The following is a 20,813-nucleotide window of genomic DNA, read 5'->3' as shown; positions in this document are numbered from 1 at the left end:
GGGGTGGGTTGTGCCCAGGCCCACCCCCCAACCCCCACGCCCTGTGCTGGGCATCCCTGCCTGTGGAGGGCAGACGGGTCTCAGCATGGCGTCTCCCTGTCCTCAGCCCTAGTGTTGGGGTACCTGCCTCTGCTGAGAGGCCCAAGCTGGCCACGAGCATCCGTTCTGACCTAGACAATTAATGGAAGGACTGAGCCGCTCTCCTTCTGCCCTCGCCAGCTCAGCCCCTGCCGCTGTCCTGTAGGGAGGAGGGCCTGGGGACCTAACAAAGTCGCAGAGCCGATGGCTCTCTGCCCCAGGACTCACCTCACTGTGCAGGTCCAAGTCCCAGCCCTTGGGCAGGTAGCCCACAGGCAGTTAGAGGGCGTGGGGCCTGCCTCTCCTTTGTGCTGGGAAAGAAAGGGCGTTGCTGGCAGAGGGGCCCTGAGGCCCACAGGTGCACAGGTGATGGCCCCACCCCCACCCCCTGGAGAGCATTAGCTCCAGGGAGCTATTGTGTTGCCCAATCTGATCCCTCTCACTGGCCCCCCTTCTCCCGCTGGCTGCTGGCTCGCTCCCTCCCGCCTTTGTTTTGTTTGCATCCTTCTGTACTTCCCATTTGTCTGCGGCTGTCTCCGGGTCTGTCTCCCCACCACCCTCCTAAGTCCCACAGGGGCAGGACCTGTCTTGTTCATCAGTACACCCCCAGCACGACTCCCGGGGCAGACACTCAAAAGAGAAAGTAAGGGTCGGGGTAAGGGGGAGCGATCAACCAAAGGACTTGTGTGCATGCATATAAGCCTAACCCGTGGCCACAGACAACAGGGGAGTGGGGGCATACGTGGGGAGGGGTTTGGGATGGGAATGGGAGGATGAGGACAAATATGTGATACCTTCATCAATAAAGAAATTTAAAAAATAAAAAGAAAGTATATGCCGAACGAAGGACAGTGGAGCCAACATCGTGTGCCCACTCCCGAGCCTGCCCAGCAGGGGGGACTCTCACAGGCCTACCGCCCCAGGAGTTAAGATAAAGCCACAGCACAAAGAAGGAATCGCTGGCAGCCCACTCTGGACACCAGGGAAGGAAAAGAGGACAAAAATAAAATGAATCGGGAGCACAAGGGCAGCAGCCGCCCCACGGGAGGGAGGAACGGGGGACCGGGATCCCAGAGAGGGGAGGGGAAACCAGGCGGTCCTGGCCTCTATGTATAATATTTTCTCAGCTCAAAGTCAGCACCTGGAGTGTGTGGTTGCCACCCTAAACCCCCCGGGTAACTTCAGCTGCATCTCCAGCGGCGTGGGTTCTGGGGTGATGGGAACAGCCCGAGTTAAAATCTCACCTTCACTGCTCAATAGTGACCTGGAGCAAGTTATGAATCTATCTGTGCCTCAGTTTCCACCACTGTAAAATGGGAATGATGGATACCCAGATCGAATTAAAACATGCAGTTTTTTTTTTAAATGTTTTTATTGATGCTTTTTAGAGAGAACGGAAAGGAGAGGGGGAGGGAGAGGGGAGGGAGAGAGAGAAAAACATCATTCAGTTGCCTCCTGTATGCACTCTGACTGGGGATCAAACCTGAAACCTGGGTAAGTGCCCTGTCAAGGTGACCTTTCGCTGCACAGGATGATGCTCAACCAACTGAGCCACACCAGCCAGGGAATACATGCACTTTTTTTTTTTTTACATGCAGTCTTTTAAACAGTGCCTGACAGCAAGGAGCATTCATCTTGCGCCCTGGCATATGTGGTCAGTTTGGCTCAAATAAACTCTTATGTAAAACAAACAAAAGTAAACAATGCTGCCCTAGCCAGTTTGACCCAGTGGATAGAGTGTCAGCCTGCAGACCAAAGGGTCCTGGGTTCGATTCCGGTCAAGGGCACAGCTGCAGACCCTGGCCGGGGAACGTGCAGAAGGCAACCGTTCGACGTGTTTCTCCCACATCGATATTTCTGTCTTTCCCTCTCTCTTACACGCTCCCTAAAAATCAATGAAAAGATCCTTGGGTGAGCATTTTAAAAAAAGAAAAAGTAACCAGTGCCTGACACAGGGCGAGCGTGTAACCATGATCGTTGCCCTTGGGATCGTCATGCCTCATCTCAGTGGTCTCCACGGCCAGCCTGTTAGGGTCGTCCCCCACTTTCCAGGAAAGAGACTGGGGAACCTGGGCCTCGGTTACACTCCTGGTGTGTTAAGCAGAGTCCAGAACCAGGTCTGTCTGAGGGTAAAGGTGGAGCTTTCACACACACACACACACACACACACACATCCTCACCCCCTCCTGCCCATCCCTCCGGCGGCAGCACGGTTAGAGACCCACACACAGGGATCCTCAGGCTTTATTTACAGTGTAGAAGGGCCTGGAGCCTTGCTGGGCTATTTACAGGGTCTGGGAGGGGGAGGGGGTAACATGACCGTTTAAATTACAATGGAATTGGGCGGGCAGCTCCCAGGTTCAGGCTGCTGACATTCTCTGGAGGCTTCTCAGGGCTGAGGCTGCCGAGAGAAGGGAGTAAGGGAGTTAAGGGGGAGGTGGGAACCCGAGGAGGGGGGACAAGAGCAGGTCTGGGATGGCTGAGCATGTCATCCATCCAGGGTGAGCACCAGATCCAGGGGACACTGGGGCAGGGCAGGGGAGAGCTCTGAGCAGAGGGGCCAGGGGACATAGGGGACAGGGCAGGGGAGAGCCCTGAGCAGAGGGACCAGGGGACATGGGGGACAGGGCAGGGGAGAGCCCTGAGCAGAGGGGCCAGGGGACATGGGGTGGGGGGTGGGGGACAGGTCAGGGGAGAGCCCCGAGCAGAAGGGCCATACGTACCATGGCCACCTCAGGATGGTGTCCAGCTCACTTCTTCTTGAGGGAGCCCTTGCTCTTGTCCTTCTCTGCTGACCGCTGCTTCTTCACCTTCTCCTCCTTCTTGCTCTTACTGTGCAGGTTCTCATACACATCCTCCTTGTGCCTGCAGGTGGGGTGGACACATGTGGGCAGGGGGCGCAGGTCAGGAGACAGAGCAGGGTTACCCAGCCCCAGCCGCCGCCTCTGGTCCCTCTCTCTCACAGCCAAGTGCTCTGAGGCCAGGAAAGTGAGGAGGCCCGGTCACTGTCCTTACACTAGACTGGGAGCTCCTTGGGGCAGAGGCTGCATCTCATACACTAGTCTAGTGGTCGGCAAACTCATTAGTCAACAGAGTCAGACATCAACAGTACAACGATGGAAATTCCTTTTGGAGCCAATTTTTTTTAACTTAAACTATATAGGTAGGTACATTGTTATATAGCACAGGCCCCATGCAGAGAGCATGCAGGAAACACGAAGCACAGGTAGTGAGAAGCAAGCTTGAACTTGAACCCAGGTCTCCTCAACAGCAGCGCCTGTGCTCTCTGGAAAGGGCGGGTCAAGCGGGGGAGGAGGCTGGGGGGTGGCCGGCAGGCAGGGGGGGCCACTCACTTGGAGGAGGTTCGAAAGGCCTGGGCGTGGGTGTTCTTCAAGGCTGGGGGGTAGGAGATGTTCCCGTACTCGGACTCCTGGCCCTTCTGGGACTGTAGGCAGAAGGGTGGTAAGAGGGCAGTGGTCTCAGCAGGACCAGGTCATGCCCACGGCCCTCCACAGCCCCCGCACCCCAGGCCTTGCAGGGCACGCACCTGCATGACCTCCAGCTTCTTCTTGGTGGTTTCGATGTACTGGGCGATGGCCACGTAGATGAACTTGTACTGAGCCTCCGTCTGCACCATGCCCGAGCGCTGGGCCCGCACCATCTGGATTGTCTTCTGGATGTCAATGTCACAGTCCAGGCCTGAGCGGGGAGGGCAGTTGGACCTCAGGCCCAGGTGGAGACCGGCCCCGAGGAGCTGCTTGCCTGCCCGCCCGCCCGCCCCCCTGCCTTCCCCGTGGCCCCTCACCTTTGGTGCTGATGCTCTCCATGAGCATGTCGATGACGATGATGGTGCCCGTGCGGCCGATGCCCGCGCTGGGGAGAGAAGGGGCGCCATCAGTGGCCAGGGCCACATCTCCCCAGAAAGGGCCCAGAGCTCAGTGCCAGCCGTCCCTCTCCTCCCTCTTCCCCCAACCCCTGCCTTGACTCATTCCTGGCCAGTGGCTGCTGCCCACCCCCCAGAAGATCCAAGATCCCCAGTCCCACCGCTGTCCTGCCCACTCCCCTGACCTTCTCCCAAACCCTTGGCCCGAGGGAGGCCTTCCCCTCCTCCCTTCGAGAGTTATATTTGGAGCCTCTGTCTTTGGGGCTTCATTTCCCTTTTTCTTCAGAGCTGATGGCAGGAAAGGAGCAGCCCTCAGACAGTGGGGTGCAGGGCGCCCAGGAGACAGACATGGAGGAGCAGTGCATCAGGAAGCTCCATCCCCACCCCCACCCCCGTCTTCTGCTTCCACCCTTGGGCAAACGTCCCTCAGTCCTGCCCCTTCACTGGGCCTGCCAGGCTGGTGCCCTGAGTCTCACTAATTTCATACCCAGATTGTCAAAAAATAAACCCCCTTCACCCACTTCCTTCCTGTATGGTCTAAATAAAGACCATGGGGATTTCAAGAATGGGGGGGGGGGGGAGACAGCGGGAGGGTCATTCCTGGTAATGGATGCAGAGCAGCCCCTGGAAGTGGAGCATTGGGGAGAGGGGCACCTCCAGATCCAGGCACCCCAAACCCTGCCCAGGGAACGCAGCTGCAGGCGGGCAGGAGTCAGGCCCTCAGGCCCAGCTCACAGGAAGCTGAGAGAGAGCACAGAGCAGGCTGCTACTCCCTCCATCCGGACAGCTCCCATTTCCCGAGTTTTTACTATATTCCAGACACAGAGATAGGTACAGCCGAGAATCTGAGGGTCACAGAAGTGAAGCAATGTGTCCAAGGTCACCCAGCCAATGAGTAGAGGAGCTGGAATTTAAACCAGCCGCCCTGGACCCCGTCCCCGCAGGACTCCCCCCTCAGACCTCCTCGCTGAACCCCGCCTCCCCACAGGAATGGGCTCTCCTGATCATAAACATGAGGGTCTCTCCTGGAGCTAGTGAGGCATGCGCCCCTCCTGGCATCACCGTCCCTACGCACTCCGCACTCGGGAGCCAAGCTGGGGCCACTGGCTGGGAAGGAGAGAGTGGGAGCAGCAAGGAAGAAGCCCCGCCCCCACCCCACCCCCACCTCCCCACCTCCCCACCCTTCCACCACCACCACCACCCCCACACACACTTGCAGAGAAGGGATGGGGAGACACACTGCCCCACATGGAGGGTGTTGGTGCCAAGAAGAAACGGGGCTTCTGCCGAAACCGGTTTGGCTCAGTGGATAGAGCATCGGTCTGCGGACTGAAGGAACCCAGGTTCATTTCCGGTCAAGGGCATGTGCCTTGGTTGCGGGCACATCCCCGGTGGGGGGGGTGCAAGAGGCAGCTGGTTGATATTTATCGCTCATGGATACTTCTAGCTCTCTATCCCTCTCCCTTCCTCTCTGTAAAAAAATCAATAAAATACATTAAAAAAAGGAGGAGGAGGAGGAGGAGGAGGAGGAGGAGGAGGAGGAGGAGGAGAAGAAGAGGAGGAGGAGGAGTAGGAGGAGGAGGAGGAGGAGAAAGAGGAGGAGGAGGAGGAGGGGGAGGCTGAATGGGCCAATGCTAGAAAAAGGTGATGGGGACCGAGGGCTCTTGCGAGTGCCAGTCTAGGCTCTGCCCTGAGCAGGGTGAGCTGCCGAGGGGCTGGGCCTGTGTCTTCATCTGCCTCTGGCAGAGTGGGGGAATGGCACACCCAGGCGGCTCTGAGAAAGCCACTCCCTGGCACAGGGTCCGACAGGGGGCTCGGTGCAAGCTAAGCTCCACCAGGGATCTGCAGCCAGCAGGAAAACGGGAAGAGGCTGCTTCCTTCGTAAACTGCTCACAACGGTGCTGTGGTGCGTGGGCCTTGGCGGACATGCCTGCCAGCTGCTGCCAGTGGGGTTCCCATCCCTCTCACCTGCAGTGCACGATGATGGGCCCTGCATGAGGCAGCATCTCCTGCTTCTGGTTGATCTGGTCCAGGAAGCTGAGGACGCCCCCAGGCTCACTCGGGACCCCGTGGTCAGGCCAGCTCAGGTACTGGTAGTGCCAGATTTCCCGCACCAGGTTCTCCTGGGCCCAGGACACGGAGTCAGTGGCCCCTGCTCCCGCCCATGGCTCCATCCCCCTCCCAAGCGGACAAGGAGGGCGGGGGGGGGAGGGGGAGCAGCAAGGGCGGGGGACACTCACGTTGTCCAGCGGGGAGATCTGTAAGGTGCGGAGTTTGTACTCAGCTGTGTCGTGTTCCCCACAGTTGGTCACCGTGTAGGATCCGTACACACGCTGAGTGCCCACCTCTGGCCAGTATGGGACACATTTGTTCTAGAAGAGAAGGCGGAGGGCGAGCGTGAGAAGCATGACACACGTGCTCCAGGCCCTGCTCGAGGTCCCGAGTCCTGGTGCCAGCCCAGTCAACATCGCTTAGCGCCGTAGTCGGCAAACTGCGGCTTCGAGCCATAGGCGGCTCTTTGGCCCCTTGAGTGTGGCTCTTCCACAAAATGCCATGGCCTGGGCGAGTCTATTTAGAAGAAGTTTAAGTTTTAAAAAGGTGGCTCTCCAAAGAAATATCAATCGTTGTCCTGTTGATATTTGGCTCTGTTGACTAGTAAATTTGCCGACCACTGGCTTAGAGGAACAAATGGACTGGCCAAGAGTTAGAGCCTTAGGATCCAGTGCTGAGTCCCGCCCAGCCGCCTGACGGGTCCTTCAGTACACATCCGCGGTGCAAGCCAGGCCGGCGTTACAAATACAAATAAGATGCAGTCTGAAAAGAACTGGTGGCTCAGAAAGAAACTCACTACAGACTGAGTCATATGCCTTTCAGCATAATGATTATTGCTTGTCTCGTTTTTGATTCTTATATTTCCAGTAGGACATGATCTCACTCATCTAAGGGAAATGGTGAACGACATAGACTGATGAACAAGAACAGACCCAGAGATAAGGAGCCATGGGTCAGACTGTTGGACCTCAGAGGGAGGGTGGGGATAAAAGGGAGAGATCAACCAAAGGACTTATGTGCACACATATGAGCCTAACCAGTGGTCAAGGACAATAGGGGGGTGGGGGCATGAGTGGGGGTGGGGGTGGGGATTGGAATGGGGGGCTGCGGACAAATGTGATACCTTAATCAATAAAGAAATTTAAAAAAAAATAAAAAAAAGATGCAGTCTGCACCGCGGGGCCTCCGGGAGCTCACAGAGACAGGTGGACAGGGAAACATGGAGCAAGGTGGAGGGTGATTCTCCCCTACATTAAGGAGGAAATCAGAGGCGGCTTCACGAGGAGGCAGCGTGTGGACTGGGTCTTCACACATGAGGAGTCTGTCAGGCAGAGATAGTGTGGAGAGAGGAAGTCGCTTCCTAGCAGCAAATGAGCTTGTGCAAAGGCTCAGAAACCTGACAGGGCCTGGCCCATTGCAGGCAGCGGGTGCCAGGGAGAAACCGACTGCCAGGCCTTCGAGTGTAACTATCCGAAAGACAACCGTTCACAATCTGGACGGGATCCCCCTGGCTCCAGGACAGAGCTTTCGTGCAGGTGAGGGGGGGGGCTGACTCCAGAGGGGCTTCTGAGGCAGAGGAACAGGAGGGGCTCTTGCCTGGATGGGGGTAAGAAGGAGAGGGGCAGGCGGAATGTTTGCTTCCGGACACGTTAAGGCAGAAGGCCCATCTAAAACCTGTGTCTGGCCCGGCCAGCATGACCCAGTGGTTGAGCTTCAACCTGTGAACCAGGAGGTCGCTCGCGGTTCAAATCCCAGTCAGGGCACATGCATGCCTGGGTTGCAGGCTCCATCCCTGGTGGAGGGGTGCAGGAGGCAGCCCATCATTCTCTCTCATCATGGATGTTTCTATCTCTCTCTCTCTCTCTCCCTCCTTCATCCTCTCTGAATCCAATAAAAACGTATTTTAAAAATAAATAAATAAAACCTGTGCCTGGTGGTCAGGAGAGCCCACGGCTGGAAGCAGAGATCTGGGGAATCAGGGTGTACCCGAGACTTTGTCTCTGTGCCTCAGTTTCCCAACAAGGGTTGGACCCTTGCCCTCTGAGGTGCCTTTCTGCCCTGGCATTCTCTGGTTTAACAGTGGTGGACAATGAGTACCGGGGAGGGGATGTGGGGACCAGGGGGTGGCGAGGGGTTCGGCCCTACCCGGCCTTTCTCCACTTCGCGGGTGGTCATGACGATGACACGGCTGTTCTCCTGCCACGTCATCTGCCAGAAGTCGTTGACGGTGGCGTCCAGGCAGCCCTGGCTGGCGATGTAGGTCTTAGCGTTCTCATCGGGGCCTAGCAGCTGGTTCTAGACGCAAGGGCAGACAGACGCACGCCGGGACCGTGAGCCTCTCGGCCGGGGACACGCCCTTCATCCCCACCACCAGTGTTGGCTTTGCCCACGTGTCTCTGGACCTGGTACCTCCCTGAGACGGGGAGTTCCCAGGCCCAGCCCCTCCTCCTGCATGACTGGTGGGCAACACAGACCTTGATGTAGTTGGCGTTGATGTAGTCGGACCCAGGGATGTTACTGTCACGTCCCTGCAGGATCACTCGGCTGTGGTCGACTGAGAGGGAGCAGGGAGGAAGCAAGGAGGGTCTGGGTCAGCAGGAACTCACCGGCCCCTGCTTCAGACCCTTCCTCGGCTCAGAGGCCGTTCTTGTCTGAGAAGCCACGAGGCTCTCGGAGCACTGAGGGCGGGCGGGGCAGCTCCATGCGTGGGAGTGGAGGTTTCAAAGGAAGGAGAGTGAGAGGGAGGTGGGTGTGGGAGGCTCGGGAGGATTAGAGGCTTTTTGAAAGAGGGAAGGTTCGCCGAAACCGGTTTGGCTCAGTGGATAGAGCGTCGGCCTGCGGACTGAAGGGTCCCAGCTTCGATTCCGGTCAAGGGCATGTACTTTGGTTGCGGGCACATCCCCAGTAGGGGGTGTGCAGGAGGCAGCTGATCAATGTTTCTCTCTCATTGATGTTTCTAACTCTCTATCCCTCTCCCTCTCTGTAAAAAAAAAAACCAAAACAATAAAATATATGAAATGAAGGAGGGAAGGTTCTGTTGTGTGGGAGGGAGGTGGATCCTCCCTGAGTTGGGGGTAGGGACCCTAGGAGATGGGGTCCCTGAGGGAAGGAGAATCTCCTGGGTGGATGCTGCTTGGGAGGGGGAGGAATGGAGGCCATAGGGAGGGGGGGGGAGGCCCTAGGGTGAAGGGGGAGGGATGGAGGCCATGAGGAGGAGGGGAGGTTAAGGAGGAAGGGGGACAGATGGAGGCCATGAGGAAGGGGAGAGGCCTTGGGGGGAAGGGGGAGGAATGGAGGCCTTGGGGAGGAGGGGAGGCCCTGGGGGAAAGGGGAGGGATGGAGGCCATGGGGTGAGGGGGAGGGATGGAGGCCATGGGGAGGAGGGAGGCCCTGGGGGAAAGGGGGAGGAATGGAGGCCATGAGGTGCTCACAGGGGAGAATGTTCTTGTAACGGTTCTTGCTCTTGTTTTCTGGCCGCTGCCCTTCCAGCCGCTCGTGCAGGTTCTTCACCTCCTGCTTCTGCAGACTCTGCAGGGTGAGAAGGGCAATGGAGCGCCAGCCCCAAAGGGGGCGTCCATGGCGGGAGATAGCAGGGGGCAGATCGGTATCAGGTATGGTGAGAGAGAGAGAGAGAGAGAGAGAGAGAGAGAGAGAGAGAAAGAGAGAGAGAGAGAGAGAGGTCTGCCTGGCATCCCATGCAGGTCACCCTCATAGTCCCCATCTTGCACCTCGAACTCCTCCCAGAATCCAGCCTTGGCCGTGTTCTCCGACTGCTGCTTCTTGTTCAGCTCCAAGACCCGGTTCTCAATGTCAGCGGCGTTCACCCGCGTGGCATAGTATGGCTGGGGTGGGCGAGGGCGAGAAGTCAGCGCCTTCCAGCGCTCAGAGGCGAGGGAGGCTGCGGACAGCACCCCACAGGGGGAGGAAGGAGGCAGCCAGACCCACGCCTCACCTGCCGCAGGTAGACAAAGGCGCCTGAGGCCTCCTCGATCCCGGTCTTCTTGAAGTGCTCCACCAGGTCCGTGAGGCTGTCGAAGGTCTCCGAACCACCCACCGTGTAGCGTCCACCCTGAGGGACACCCAGTCAGGCCACCCGCAGGCGCAGGCCACCCCTCTCCCTCCACCCCCAGCCTCGGCCGGAAGCCTGGCTGACTCTCCCCTGCGCCCACGCTGCCAACACGGATGGAAGGGAGCCCCAGCAAGATGCTCCCCCGCCGCCAGGCGGCCTCACCTCGCACATGACCTTGATATGGGTGACTCTGAGCGGGGAGCCGGGGCCGGCTTTGGGCTGGTCGTTGAGCACGGACAACACAAAATCTCCGGGCTGGCTGAGACTCTCCCGCACCAGGAACGTCCAGGGCTCACCCTTGGCCTGCAGCAGCGTCTCCGCCTGCCCCCCCGACATGTGGCCATGGTACCACCTGGAAAAGGCAGCATCGGGGAAGGTGGGTCCTGGGCCAAGGGGCAGGCACGGAGCCGAGAGGCTCACAGGGAGGGAGGGACAGGGAAACAGCGCCTGAGCTTCAACCTGTGAACCAGGAGGCCGCGGTTCAAATCCCAGTGAGGGCACATGCTGGGTTGTGGAGGCGTGCAGGAGGCAGCCAATCATTCTCTCTCATCATGGATGTTGATGGCTTCCAAACCCACCACCAGATGTAGGTCTGTTACTCAACAAAACACAAAGAGGCAGGTACCATGCCCATTTTACAGATGAGGAGACTGAGGATGCTAGTTGCACACTGGCCCAAGGCCCTTGCTGATTAAGAAGCAAACCTCAGGAGTGCCAATCAGGTCCACCTCTGGAAGGTTAAGACAAAGGCAGAAAGGCGGGCCCTATCCAGAACACACCGAGGGAGACACGCAGAAAGGGTCTCCATGCAAGACGGGGCTGGGCTGGGGCTGGGGCTGGGCTAGAGAAAGAGGACGGCAACCAAGAGGAACGCAGACAAAGGTCAAACCACAGAGCGCCGTGATGGGAGAGACGGAAGTCCCCAGGGAGGCCTGATGGAAAGAGCCTCTCCAGGGAGGCAGGGAAGATGGACAACCAGTGGGGAGAGCAGTTTGGGGGGCTCTGAGGTGCCCAGGATGATGCCATCGGAGAGGCGGCTGGGGCTCCGAGGGGCGCAAAGGGGCAGAAAGCAGAACTAGGACCTTTCCCCGAAGCACACCCCCTTCCCAGGAGGAAACGGCAGCCCCACAGTGCCCAGCCCCACAGGAAACCACGTGATGGAAAAAACACAAAACTCCTTCTGGGGAGAGAGTGAGAAGTGAGGTTGTGAGGTTTCCTCAGCCCAGGGACCTCGGGAGGGGGGGGGGGGGGGTGCATTTTCCAACCGCAAGGATGGGGGGTGGGGAAGAGGGCATCTCACTCCGGCCCAGAGGCGACCACAGCTCAAAGGGCTTCAGAGTCCCCTGGCCTCTCCAGGGCCCCCCCTGGGCCACCCCATCCGGCTGCTCAGGAACAGGCCTGAGCCCCAGGGCGATGAGGAGGGGGCTAACCCTCTTCCCCCAGGCCCCAGGATGAGGAAGTTTCCATGCAAATGTCAGGCTGACCACAGACACAGAGCTAGCCATCAAGGGGACAAATGCAAATTCCTGTGGAGGGGAGGGGCCGCTGCAGGGACACAGAGGTCTGGAGAGAGCCTCCCACACACACTTCCCAGGTCAGGGGTGAGCCCAGAGAGTTCCAGGCGTAGGTAACCGAAAGGGCCTCTTCGAGTCAGCTTCCCTGGTCTTGACCACCCCCAGCCCCAGCTCTATTCTCCGCCTGTTTCTCCTAAGCGATGTGAACCCAGGCCTCAGCCTCCTCCCCGGGGGGTCTGCTCGGCCCCTCTGTCCCTCTCCCAGCTCAGTTTCCAACCTGCTGCTTCTCTAAGGCCTGGTAACCCCATTCTCCTACTGCAAGAACCTGGCTGTGGGCAAGGGCTGAAAGAGGACACACAAGTCCAGCGGGTCTGGGTGACAAATCGCCAGGCATGTTACCGAGGGGACCTAAGAAAAGGGGGGAGAAAGGACGAGGTCATCAATGCTGAGGCTTCACTCCTAGAAGGCATGGCTTCAAAAGAAGTGATCAGCCGAAACCGGTTTGGCTCAGTAGATAGAGCTTCGGCCTGCGGACTGAAAGGTCCCAGGTTCGATTCCGGTCAAGGGCATGTACCTTGGTGGCGGCACATCCCCGATGGGGAGTGTGCAGGAGGCAGCTGGTCCCCAGTGTGGGATGTGCAGGAGGCAGCTGGTCGATGTTTCTCTCTCATCGATGTTTCTAGCTCTCTATCCCTCTCCTTTCCTCTCTGTAAAAAAACAATAAAATAAATATATTAAAAAAAAAAAAGTGTTCAGTGGCTTCATGCGGACTGGAGAGAGTCATGGTGGGGCAATGGGGCCTTCACCTCACCTCCTCCACTTCTCAGTCTTAATCAATCACTTGAACAAAAATACTGATGCGTGCATCTCAGAAGCACTGAAAATGGACAGAATCAAGGTTCAGAATCGTGTCAACAATCAATACACAAACACAGTACGAGGGCAGGCTGGCTTGGCCACAGGAGTACGGGGGTGAGGAGGGGGGCCAGGGGGAAAACACGCTTCGCCTTAACAGGAGCTGTCATTGAGATGTGGCTGCTAAAATGAACCTCCTGTGACCCTGAGTGTTCAGGGGCCCCCACCGCCCGCCCAAGCTTTAGGGGGACCACCTGGAGAGTGGCCAGCCCAACTCTGCGGCCACCGCGTTGGAGCCAAAGGGATGGAAGGGAAATGGCTTGGGTATCATTACCCTGGGTCCAGTCCTGGGCCCTTACGCACGTGACCACCCCACACAGTGATGCCCTACCAGCCCCCAGAGGCAGACCCATTCCCGCTGGTCTGCTGAGGTAAGGCGCTAAGTGTCCTCAGAGACTTTTGTCCCTGCTCCTTCTCCACCTCTCCCTGTGTGGACCTGTCCAGAGGGAGGGAATAGTTACAGGAAGCCAGATTCAGTTCCATAGAAGGAAGAAGGGCTTTCTAACAACAAACAGAGCTGGCCCCTAAGGAGCGGACTCTCTGCCACCAGGGCGGCCTGGGTTGCCAGTCGACAGGGACCCTACAGGGTGAGGCGACCTCTCACTTCCTCAGGGGTAGATGGAAAGGGGTAGGAGGTTAATCCCCTGAGACACAGCCCTCGGGTCACATGGAAGAAGCAGGGCCCCAGAGCCCTGGTGGGGAACTGGGATGGGGAAGACGCTGCCAGCTGGGGGCGGAAGCAGAGCCCCTCACCTCTCACTGGTCGGGTCAGAGCAGTTCAGCGGGTACTTGAGGTGGATGATGGTGCCGTCACGGTCCTGTAAGACGCCGTGCTGCTGCGTGTAGTACTCCACCAGCTCCGTCAGTGTCGCAAACTTCTCCCCTCCATACAGGTCGTAGAAATCCCCCGAGTTCTGGATCCGAATGTGGGTCACCTGATCCCCGACCCTGCAGGACGCCAGGCGGTGAGGCCGGTGGGTGCAGGAGGAGGAGAGGTGGGGACGGGGGAGGGGGGGGCGGGGGGGATAGGCTGGGGTCCTAAGAATGGGACACACACACACAGGATGGGGTGGACACAGACAGCAACAGGGACATGCTGGGCTGGGGGCTGGGGGCTGGGGAGTGGGCACTACCAAAAGGGAGTCAACTGCCCAATGAACTGCCGAAATGTTGGTCCCGGGCGGAGTTGAGGGCCACCTACCTGACCGAAAGGGAGAAGTCTCCCTGGTTCTTGCGACTAGGCCGGGCCAGGAAACTCCCATGGACACCTCGGCCCTTGAGCAGGGTCTCTGCATCCAGCCCACTGAGGTCTCGGTGGAACCACCTGGGAGGCCCAGGAGGGCGGTGAGGAGAGGTCCACAGGCTCCTCCAGGGCTCCCATGCCTCCTGCCACCCGTGGGTCCGGGGCGCTTACCTCACCATCCTGGGGGCTCCCCAAGAGGAAGCGGGCACAGGGAACAAGGTAGCGCCGGGGAGTCCGGGCGAGCGGAGACCGCTAGGGCTCAGCCTCAGACGCGGCCCTCAGCACCCAGGCCGCGGCCCTCAGCACCCAGGCCGTCTTGCCGCCCTGCAGTCCTGCTTCTGGGGCTGCCACTCCAATGGCCTAGGGCTGCCTACAGGGCGGGGACAGGAAGGGGCGAGGCCCCATGGGGGGAACTCACTGTAACTTCTCATTTTAGCAGAGACGGTGGCAGTGGGGGTGGGGTTGGGGCCCACTTTCCACATGTCTGCTGCCATCAAAGGCCTTCGGAGCACGGCATTCCACAAAGAAGGACACATGGACGCCGGGCACCTTCCAGGAGGTCATGCTTCATACATGTGAACCCACAGTCACATGCCATCTCTTCCTCCTCCCAGCTGCTTCCACACTGCCTTCCCTGTGCCGAGCTAACGATAATGGTCAGGGTGATCACTGCCATGTCATGGAGTCATGCCGTGTGCCAGGCATTGTGCTATAAGGTCCTGGTTTACTCCTCACAATAGCCCCGTGAAGCAGGAACTGTGTTTATGCCCATTTTACAGACCAGGGGCCTGAGGCTCAGGGAATGTAGGGAACTTGTAGCGGGAAGGGGCGAGTCCCCAACAGCGAAGACCTGCAGATGCTTCGGAAGGAGGGTGCCCTCGCTAAAAGATGAAATAGAGAGGGCCGGAGACCAAGATTCCAGGACATAGGCTTTATTGAAGAGAAGAGTACCACTGCCAGCTGCTGAGAGAAAGAGAGAGAGAGAGAGAGAGAGAGAGAGAGAGAGAGAGAGAGAGAGAGAGAGAGCGCGCACGAGGGCCGGGGTCCAAGCCCTTTTTAAGGGGAGGATAGGAGGCGGGGTTTAGGGCACTCAGCACACGCTGATTGGTGGTTTCATGTAAGGCCTATGATTAAGGACCTAGGGACTTAGGAATGGGGGGGGGGGGTGCTTAGGGTATTTGGCAGGTGCTGATTGGTGGTTCAGAGCTCAGGAATATCTGGCCACAAGTGAGGTTTACTTCAGTCCATCAACTGGAGGAAGGGAGGATCTATATCACTCGCCTTCCCAGCATGCCCACATGCCCATCTGCAGAGGTGCCCCTGGGGCAGAGGGGTGGATAGAATGGCCCCAGTAAAACTTGCACCTTTTCTACTTCTTGCCCCCAGGCCTTTGCCACCTACCCTGCCCTAACCGTGTAGTTGGAGCCCAGGAACAGAATGGGGGGGAGGGAGAGAGGAAGTGGGAGTCAGGAGGCAGGTAGGGACGGAGTTGACAGACCCCTTTGGTCCAACCCCCCTATGTCTGTGCCTTAGCTTCTTGGGTCTGGTCTCAATCAGCCAGAGCTCAGGGCTCTGACCGAGGTCTGTCTGGGGTCAAGGCCCTGCCATGGCGGATATTCTCAGGGCCGGTTGACCTTGAGAGGCCCTACACATTAAACGTGCCTGACGCTCTCTGTGTGTGATTCTACGCAAACACCACCCAACCAACATGAGAGGAAAAAAGCCCAACCAAGAATAGACAAGAAACTCAGATTGGTGGCTTCCCCTAGCGGGGGGGGGGGGGGGGGGGGTCTGGGTGGCTGGAGGGGAGGGCTGGAGGGACGTTGACTTTTTCCTTAAACCTTTTAGGAAGATGTAGCATGGGCATGTGTTACCTTCATAAAAATAAACTGACTGGGAGGTAGCAATTTCCAGGAAAGCTCTGGGCTGCTGGTAATGCTCTACATCTTGATGTGGGTGGTGTATACATGGGTGTGTGCTGATGTTCATCGGGTTGTATGCTTACAGACATGCACACTATGTGTGCCAACCTCAATAAAAAATAAGGGGGGAAAATAACAAAGTGTTAAAGCCCAACAAAAATCTGTTTTTCTATGATGACTACTATTATCATTTTTTTATTTTTTAAAAAATATTTTTTATTATTTTTTTTACAGAGAGGAAGGGGGAGAAATGGAGAGTCAGAAACATCAATGAGAGAGAAACATCGATCAGCTGCCTCATGCACACCTCTTACTGGGGATGTGCCCGCAACCAAGGTACATGCCCTTGACCAGAATCGAACCTGGGGCCTTTCAGTTCACAGGATGATTCTCTATCCACTGAGCCAAACCAGCCAGAGCTACTATATCATTTTTTTAAAACATCAAACATCAATCCTCCCTTAACCCCTTCCCTCCCCCCCCCAAAAACGGCTCTTTTTCATCTCTTTCTGGTACCCTGGGGAACTAACTTGCTTGGCCTGGTTATTGCGTGGTCTGACGCTAACTACCCCTTCAGTCTTTTAAAAATGTTTTTAATTGATTTTTTAGAAAGAGACAGGAAGGGAGAGAGAGAAAGAGAAACACTGATTTGTCATTCCACGTATTTATGCAGTCACTGGCTGCTTGTTGTATGTGCCCTGACTAGAAACCAAACCCGCAATCTTGGCTTATGGGATGACGCTGTAACCCACTGAGCTCCCAGCCACGCTAACTGACCATGACCTCCCTCCCACAGCGAGGGCAGGAGGAGCGGCCGCACAGTCTCCTCCGCCACAGGGGTCCACCACCAGTCTAGCTCACCTCCAAATGTTCAAAGTTGCCAAAACTGGTTTGGCTCAGTGGATAGAGCGTCGGCCTGCAGACTAAAAGATCCCAGGTTTGATCCCATTCAAGGACTATACCTTGGTTGTGGGCATATCCCCAGTAGCGAGGGTGCAAGAGGCAGCTGATCGATGATTCTCTCTCATCGATGTTCCTAATTCTCTCTCCCTCTCTCTTCCTCTCTGTAAAAAATCAATAAAAAATATATATTTTTTTTAATGTTCAAAGCTTGGCACAATGCCTGGCACAGAGTGCGTGTCCCATAAACAGGTTCACCAAAACCTACACAGGTACATGGTCACAAGTCCAGTTCCTGGTCCTACATATATACCCTCCCTTGTCACACACACACACACACACACACACACACATACAATCACCCACCTATGCACACAGTCCCACTACATGTACCTCATTGCCCATATCTATCTACACACATGCCTGGTTTGGTACAAATACCCACCTGGACACTCAAAGTCCCAGGTCCATGCTCAGCACTGAACGCCCACTGTGCCCCAGCCCCAGGCCACTCTCCTTCGGGCTTAAACCTACTGGGTGGGAAGAAACTAGCCAGGCACCCAGGATCTCCTGACCCTTGGAAGAGGAAGGACTTTTTCTGGAAGGTGTCAAGCCAGAAGACACTAAGATAAGATGCACAGTCTCTGCTGTCCCTTTAACAGGAAAATAAAGAATCACAGCCTTCCTTACCCTGACATAAGCGCTCCAGGATCTCACCTGGGCCTCATACATCCTTCTGATGTAGAGGTTATTTCCCCCACTTTTTTAAGGAAGGAAAATAGGCTGAAGGAGGCTGAGAGTTACAAAAATAAGTGCCTAGTGCTTCAGAAGAGAAAAGTATTCATTTGGGAAGCAGGGAGATAAAGGTAGAGATAGAGATCGGTGGTGGAAGTAGAAAGATAAGGGGTCTAAATAGCAAAGTGAAATGCCTAGAAAATTACTGAGCTTCCCCATTCCTCAGCACCTGGTAAAGAAAGAGAGATAGAAACATCAATGATAAGAATCATTGATCGGCTGCCTCCTGCACGTCCCACCCTGAGGATGGAGCCTACAACCCAGGTATGTATCCTGACCAGAATTGAACTGTGACCTCCTGGTTATAGGTCAACACTCAACCACTGAGCTATACTGGCCAGGCCATCATTGATGTTTCTATTTCTCTCCCCCTTCCTCTCTGAAATTATATATATAATTTTTTTAAGCTGATACACAGTAGGGTTTTAGTGCCAACAACTTTTCAATTACAAATTAACCCACACACATTGCCGAAGCTGGTTTGGCTCAGTGGTAGAGCAGCGGTCTGCAGACTGAAAGGTCCCAGGTTTGATCCATTTGTTGCTGACACATCCCTGGTAGGGGTCTGCAGGAGGCAGCTGGTTGATGTTTCTCTCTCATCGACATTTCTAGCTCTCTAGCTCTCTCCTTCCTCCTCTCTGTAAAATATCAATAAAATATATTAAAAAAAAAAAAGGGCATGTACCTTGGTGCAAGAGTCGATGTTTCTCTCTCATCTGTGTTTCTAGCTCTCTATCTCTCTCCCTTCCTCCTCTCCGTGAAATATCAATAATATATATATATATTTAATATATAAAATATATTAAAAAATAAAATGACAAATTAACTCACACACTGAAACCGGTTTGGCTCAGTGGACAGAGCGTCGGTCTGTAGACTGAAAGGTCCCAGGTTCGATCCAGTCAAGGGCATGTACCTTGGCTGCAGGCACATCCCTAGTGGGGGGTGTGCAAGAGGCAGCTGATTGATGATTCTCTCTCATCGATGTTTCTAACTCTTTATCCCTCTCTCTTCTGCTCTGTAAAATATCAATAAAAATATATATATTTTTTAAAAACACAAATTAACCCACACGTCAACCCTATTTATTAGTCTTATTAGTTCAACTTTAGAATAAAAAACAAGCTCTGGGGCATTAAGTAACTTGCCCAAGGTCACTAGCTCATGAATGAGAAGGTGGACAGACCAAGGTTATTTGACACCAGAGCTTGTCCTTCCCCGCACAATGGCCACACTTGGCAGCAGACCTCAATGGGGGATGGGGGGAGTGCTGACATGGCCCTAGGGGGACACTGGCGGCCGGTGCTCCCACAGAGGCAGCACCAAGGTGGCAGGCACAGGATCCACTGGAGCAGGGCTGCATATGAGCAGAGCAGGGTGCATGCTGCAAAGCTACTCTGAGAAGCCGGAGCCTGCTGCAGAGTGTCACAAGGCCCGCTGAGGAACCAGGAAAGGAATCTGCACCGGGAGAGGCCTTCCCAACCAGCTGGTAAAAAAATGAGCATAGCCAAAACCTGTTTGGCTCAGTGGATAGAGCGTCGGCCTGCGGACTGAAAGGTCCCAGGTTTGTTTCCGGTCAAGGACATATACCTTGGTTGTGGGCACATCCCCAGTAGGGGCTGTGCAAGAGGCAGCTGATCGATATTTCTAACTCTCTATCCCTCTCTCTTTCTCTCTATAAAACCTCAGTAAAATATATTAATAAAAAAGAAAAAAGAAAAAAGAAAAAGAAAACAAGCATGAATGGGATTATCCAGAAGACTGTCTGTGGGTCTGACAGCGACAACTGTGTGCCCTGGGGAAGGCAACACAAATGGAAAGAAGGGGGCGACCAACCTACCTACTCACCAGCACTCCACGCAGGTCTTCACTGCCTACCCGGTCCCAAACTCCAACAGGCCTGCGGGGCCCTGCTTTCCTCCCCACCAGCTGACCCTGCTCCGGGCATTGTCCTTGTGTCACTGTTCCCACAGCAAAGCCTCTCCCTCACCATTCCCTCTGCTCAGGGGCTCTGACTCACTCCTCCCTCCTGCGGAAAACCCTCCCGGGCCCTCCAGCCAGTGAGGCCATCGGCAGCCCAGGCACCTGCTGGCACATGCAGCTGTTTCTTTTCCCTTCTGAGAATCAGAAATTATCCTATTAATTATCCTATTCTTGATGTAGTCCGTTGCCTCCCACAGACATGAAGCTCCATGAGGGCAGGAACCCTGTCCATCCTGTCCCTTACAGTTATTGCCAGAACCTTAAAAAAGGACCTCCCCACGTATCTGTGTGCGAATGATGCAGGGGAGGGGAAGTGAAGAGGAACTGAAAGAAAGTGGAACGAAGACAAGCTTTCTGGGGTTTGCCTTTCAGACACGTTATGTTGCAGGTGATGTGGGCTACCCAGGGGGGACAGCTCTAACTTAAACAGACAGCAAAAGCAGGCGAACAGAGGATGCAGAGAGAGAAATGCAATGGTGAGAATCAAGACGCGCGTCAGGGAGAAGTGTCAGAGGAGGGGGTGAGTCCTCCCAGAAGCATGCATAAGCCTGGAGCTCCTCAAAACTTGAAGGTAGCGACAGGATGCAGGGAGCAGGGACAGACTGCACTCATGGTCACACAGGTGTCAGAAGTGAGCATGAACCTTGCTCCTCCCTCCAAACAGGAGATGGTAGCACCCAGACGGAGCAGGAGACTTACCCACGGGACAGCATCTCCCCAGAGGGCTGGGGGAGTCACAGGCAGAGAGCCACAGGGGCGGGGCTGAGCCCGAGGCGCAGCCGCGTGTAGTGGCCCAGACCTGGTAGAGAAGAACGCTCTGAACTCAGCCACTTCCTCCTCGATGCTGTCCACCAGGCCCAGGGTCCCCGCAGAAACAGGCCCCTGCACTAACGATCCCCAGAAAAGGCACAGGTGAGGTGGGGCTGGCCTCCGGGTAGCCTGCTTTTCCCTCCAGCCCTACTCCTTCGTCAAGTCGAGAGTCCAGGGCGTGCCTGCCTGCCTGTCCAGGGCCTCCTTCCATTGGAAGGGGAGGAGCTACCTGGAGCTCCACCTGAGTGCAAGCTGACAGGGCCGCAGGAGGGCGGGTGGGGGCAAGGACCAGGAAGTAACCCTGGCCAAGTAAACACCAGCCAATGAGGGACGTTTTTTAGTCCACAGCCTCCAAGGGGCCCGCAGGAAAAGCCTAGGGAAGCCCCATTCCTCACCAGAGGTAGGGGAGGGGGAAGTGAAGAGGAACTGATTATCTAGGAGACTGTCCGTGGGGCTGGAAGCGGGGGGGGGGGGATCTGAGGTCAACCCACATCCCCAGGGAATGGAGGTGCTCAGAGGAGAGGGTAGCTTGAGCATGAGTCACTCGCCAGGTAGCTGTCTGCCAAACAAGGCACAGAGGTACTACCTGTGCAGGCCCACCCACTCGGGGTGTTTTGAGGGCCCGGCCCACCCTCCGAGCCCACCTTGG

The 20,813-nt window shown here is 56.2% G+C and overlaps 1 protein-coding gene and 1 long non-coding RNA gene across 4 annotated transcripts; one reads left to right on the top strand and one right to left on the bottom strand.

Annotated features, from left to right (window-relative positions):
- Positions 1-2,304: 2,304 nt before the first annotated feature.
- PTPN6 (protein tyrosine phosphatase non-receptor type 6) lies at positions 2,305-20,357 on the bottom strand. 3 transcript variants are annotated; one of them, XM_045587707.1, is made up of 17 exons: positions 20,054-20,357; positions 13,926-14,124; positions 13,713-13,835; positions 13,265-13,459; positions 10,245-10,434; positions 9,966-10,082; positions 9,742-9,855; positions 9,445-9,541; positions 8,488-8,567; positions 8,159-8,308; positions 6,202-6,333; positions 5,930-6,084; positions 3,884-3,951; positions 3,626-3,777; positions 3,432-3,523; positions 2,833-2,943; positions 2,305-2,479 (listed from the first exon to the last, which is right to left on the bottom strand). In XM_045587707.1, the coding sequence occupies exons 2-17, from the start codon at positions 13,931-13,933 to the stop codon at positions 2,407-2,409; spliced, it is 1,857 nt and encodes a 618-aa protein (XP_045443663.1). In that variant the 5' UTR covers positions 13,934-14,124; positions 20,054-20,357; the 3' UTR covers positions 2,305-2,406. The 3 variants fall into 3 exon arrangements, with proteins under 3 accessions (XP_045443663.1, XP_036312708.1, XP_036312709.1); XM_036456815.2 differs by lacking the exon at positions 13,926-14,124; XM_036456816.2 differs by lacking the exon at positions 13,926-14,124 and having other exon boundaries at positions 2,802-2,943; positions 20,054-20,356.
- LOC118729358 lies at positions 10,781-20,734 on the top strand. The gene is made up of 3 exons (XR_004991206.2): positions 10,781-10,793; positions 17,538-17,543; positions 20,626-20,734. It is a non-coding gene; the product is annotated as an uncharacterized LOC118729358 (long non-coding RNA).
- The last annotated feature ends 79 nt before the right edge of the window (positions 20,735-20,813 follow it).

Source organism: Pipistrellus kuhlii, unplaced genomic scaffold, assembly GCF_014108245.1.
Source record: "Pipistrellus kuhlii isolate mPipKuh1 unplaced genomic scaffold, mPipKuh1.p scaffold_m20_p_3, whole genome shotgun sequence".
NCBI lineage: Eukaryota > Metazoa > Chordata > Mammalia > Chiroptera > Vespertilionidae > Pipistrellus > Pipistrellus kuhlii.
The sequence above is the reverse complement of the archived record's forward strand: the minus strand, read 5'-3'. Positions and strand labels throughout refer to the sequence as shown.

Bases quoted from the DNA above. Each gene is read 5' to 3' on its own strand.
- PTPN6 (XM_036456815.2), bottom strand. The intron at 13,460-13,712 runs GTAGGTGGCCCT...GGCGTCCTGCAG, and splicing joins GACTTCTCCCTTTCGGTCAG to GGTCGGGGATCAGGTGACCC. The intron at 3,524-3,625 runs GTGCGTGCCCTG...TTCTGCCTACAG, and splicing joins AGAAGCTGGAGGTCATGCAG to TCCCAGAAGGGCCAGGAGTC.